This window comes from Cyprinodon variegatus, unplaced genomic scaffold (genome assembly GCF_000732505.1).
Source record: "Cyprinodon variegatus isolate N-32 unplaced genomic scaffold, C_variegatus-1.0 Scaffold28, whole genome shotgun sequence".
NCBI lineage: Eukaryota > Metazoa > Chordata > Actinopteri > Cyprinodontiformes > Cyprinodontidae > Cyprinodon > Cyprinodon variegatus.
Window position 1 is genome coordinate 26,572 of NW_015150481.1, and position 3,475 is coordinate 30,046.

Sequence of the window (3,475 nt, forward strand, 5' to 3'; positions counted from 1 at the left end):
TGGTTCTGTTTTTAATGCCAGATAAGAAGAACGTGCCCAGCATGGTGCTGAGGAAGGTAGGCCTTCATCATCATCATCATCATCATCATCATCATACTCGTTGCTGTGTGACATCACTGCGTTCTGTCCACTCAGGTCACAGGGGATCAGTGGATTCTCCGGAGTTCCACCATTAAAAAGGAGGAAGACGAAGAGGAGGAGGAGGAGGAGGAAGAGGAGAAGGTGAGGCTGATGAAGGGGTGTGGGGGGGTCAGTTGTCCTGCAGATTGTCTGTTAACCAATGAAATGTTCCCTGATCCCCGTGTGACCCGCTGCTGGCCTGTGATTGGCTGTTCAGAGGAAGTTCAGGAGAGCAAACCCTTCAGGATTCGTGCAGAAGAGGGTGAGCGCCATCTGGTACCCCCATGATGTTTCTCGGCTGGTCTGGGTTCTAACGGGGCGTTTCTGCCGCAGCGTCGCGTGGCCTGCAGGGAATGCGTGGCGTGTCTCAGGAAGGACTGCGGGAGCTGCTCCTTCTGCCGAGACATGAGGAAGTTCGGCGGGCCGAGCCGCCTGAAGCAGAAGTGTGTGATGAGGCGCTGCCTGGTGCTGGTGAGTTCTGTGGGTCAGAACCAGAACCCGGGGCGTCCAGAACCGCATCAGGAACATCTGGATCTCCTGTCTGCTTCCTTCCTCTCAGCTCAGAGAGAAAAATAAATCCCAGGAGCAGAACCGCCTCCTGGCTGCGAAGAACACGGGACCATCGGGCCACGCCCAGGCCACAGAGCAGAGCGGGTCCACAGAACCAGGGTCCAAGCACTGGACAGGATGGAGTAGATGGAGGCAGGAGAAGATCGCCGCAGGAGAGGAGGTCTGGTTCTACCGCGCAGTCCGACAGAACCGAGCAGCCGATGGCGGCTCCTCCTCGGGCTGAACTTCTCCACTCGCTGCTTTTCAGGTGATGCCCAGGAGTCTGAGGGGGAGGTGGGCGTCGCTGTGGGGGAAACAGCGTCTGAGGATGATGAGCGACAGAGTTCTGCTGCTGAACCCAGAGCAGCAGAAGAAGGCGGGTTCAGGAGACGCTGAGGTCCGTTTGTTCTGTTCGGTTCTCTGAATGAACGTGGAGCGTCGCTCAAAGCGTCTCATGTTTGTGTTCAGGAGATGAGGAAGAGGAGGTGGGTGAAGAAGAGGAGGAGGTGGGGGGGAACCAGGGCCGCCGCAGAGTCACAGATCAGAAAGGACTGGGACGGCCTGCTGATGAAGGAGGAGGAAGAGGAAGAGGCCCCGCCCTCTCAGGTCAGTTCTGAGGATCCAGATCTTCTGCTTTTGGACCCGCCTCTCTGCGGACTCAGGACTTCCTGTCTCTGTGCGTCTGTGTCCCAGTTTCCCGTCAGCGGTGGACCGCCAGGACCGGAAGGAACCTCTGGACCTCAGACCGCGACACATCTGCAGGTAGAATCCTTCTGAGAACGGCGGCGAGCGTTTCTGTTCTCCTCTCTGACGGGTTCTCTCGCTCGCAGTGGAACCTGACTCTGGACAGCGCCCACCTGTCCTCCAACCTGGTCTCTGACTCCGCCCTCAGCTGCCTGCTGCCTCAGGTAAGCTCCACCGCTCACCTCTCAACCTTAGTTAGCCTCTGACTGACCTGCGTTTCCATGGTAACACTTTTTCAAGTCTCACAACTGGATATAAGTTCAGACCATTTACTGTTTTTTTACCATTTCCATGGCGACGAGCTATCGACTCAGAACTGTGTTTCCGTGGTGACCTTTTTTTCTCTACTGACTGACCTCCAGGAGGGATCCGTCCTCCATGTTTCCACGGGGCTCACCTTCATCCCGCCCCCTCCTCCCCTTCCTGCTCCTCACGCCGTGGTCGCCGTCCAATCACCGCAGCTGAAAGAGGAGGAGGAGCCAGTGGAGATTGAGGAGTATGGGAGGGGTGGAGAGCAGGAGGAGGCGGAGCAGGAGGAGGCGGAGCCAGAGCAGGAGGAGGCAGAGCAGGAGGAGGCGGAGCCAGAGCAGGAGGAGGCGGAGCAGGAGGTACGGATCGGGGTGTCAGATGCTGGGAAATACTATGAAGTGGAGGTGGAGCTACCGGAACCTCAGTCCCACCAGAACACTCTGAGCGCAGCGACGCCGGCGCTCTCTGACCTCCATGACATTTCCAGCTGTTGTGACCTCACCTACGGACGCCCAGAGTGCATCTCATTGGTCAGTGGAGCCGTCAGTCAATCTGAATTAAAGAGGGGGTCACATCTCTATCAAGCCCCTCCCCCTCTAACAAGCCCCTCCCCCTCTGTTTTCAGGACCCAGACTGCTTCCACCTGCTGAGGGGGGCGGGTGATGCCGCTGCAGCAGGTGGGCGGAGCTTGTCCCGTCTGCTGTGGATGCTGAGGAGGACGGTGCTGCCGGCGCATTGGGTGGCTGTTCTGGCTGATGGACCGGAGCTGCAGCTGCTGCAGTGCTCCAAGGTAGGAAGACCAGGAAGCGTCGGGAAAACATCCGAGGAACGTCCGAAAACTGGAATAAAATCTGCACGAAAAGTTTAATTTGAAAAAAACCCAGAAACAATCAAACTTCTAATAAAATTTAAAGGCTTCCTTTAATTTAGTCAGAATTATCCTAGAAATTAAAGCCTGCTGGTCGTTTCCCTAAATAACAAATTTAATTTCTTTATTTTTGAGGTTTGTGTCTTTTAACTTTATAAACTTTTACATTTTTATCTTTAAATCGATCTATTATCACTTTTGAAGATGTCTGGCTGATGAAGCTGCTGTGCTCTGTCCCTGTTGGACACTGAGATCATGTGTCCTGCTGTCCTCTGCGTCCCCCCAGTTGTCCCCCATGGCAGACACCATCGTCCACGTCCAATCAGATCACAGCTTCCACATCAGCGTCCAGACGCAGCTGCTGCCGGACTCACACCGGGTCTACAAGGAGCGCGCCCACAGAATCGCTCACCTGAGCCAGGTAACCGCAGGGGGCGGGGCTAATCCATGGACACCTCCTGAGTTTCACTGCTTTCCTTTTAGGGTCGGTTCCTCCTGGTTCCCTTAGTTCTCAGTCATCCAGGTCATAGTCATTCCGTAAAAGTTTAAAAAACAATCCACTGGACTTGGTTTCCAAGGTTTGAAGACGTTTCGCTTCCCATCCAGGAAATTCAAAATATATATATATATATATATATATTTATATATATATATATATATATATATATATATAAAAACTAACCTAATTTCATGTCCAGGTTTACCTTTTGTCCATAAATCTTGTCCTTCTGAGGCTGTGAAGGTAAATCTGGGTTTTCCATGGTCCAATATTGCGTCACAAACCTAGAAAAATAATGTAGCAGTTTAATAATGGAGAAGATATTAGTCAACTATTTATTTTCTGAGAATGTGTTTATTTAAGAGCAACTATGCAAATGAACAAAAATCTAGAAAAAGTCGACTAGATTCTATTATTTTCCATGTGAATCCCAGATTGTTCATTCT

At 52.5% G+C, this 3,475-nt stretch overlaps 1 protein-coding gene across 2 annotated transcripts in view; it reads left to right on the plus strand.

Annotated features, from left to right (window-relative positions):
* The window catches only part of LOC107099782, a 6,023-nt gene continuing 2,548 nt past the window's right edge, over positions 1-3,475 (plus strand). The window contains exons 1-12 of one of the 2 annotated variants that reach the window (XM_015398054.1): positions 1-56; positions 136-222; positions 338-382; positions 454-591; positions 680-850; positions 938-1,066; positions 1,138-1,275; positions 1,363-1,431; positions 1,500-1,577; positions 1,776-2,192; positions 2,288-2,452; positions 2,735-2,946. In XM_015398054.1, coding sequence (XP_015253540.1) covers positions 15-56; positions 136-222; positions 338-382; positions 454-591; positions 680-850; positions 938-1,066; positions 1,138-1,275; positions 1,363-1,431; positions 1,500-1,577; positions 1,776-2,192; positions 2,288-2,452; positions 2,735-2,746 — 1,491 coding nt within the window. In that variant the 5' untranslated portion in view covers positions 1-14 and the 3' untranslated portion in view covers positions 2,747-2,946. Of the gene's footprint in view, positions 57-135; positions 223-337; positions 383-453; positions 592-679; positions 851-937; positions 1,067-1,137; positions 1,276-1,362; positions 1,432-1,499; positions 1,578-1,775; positions 2,193-2,287; positions 2,453-2,734; positions 2,952-3,475 lie in introns of those variants that run through there. The other variant, XM_015398046.1, reaches the window with a different exon arrangement.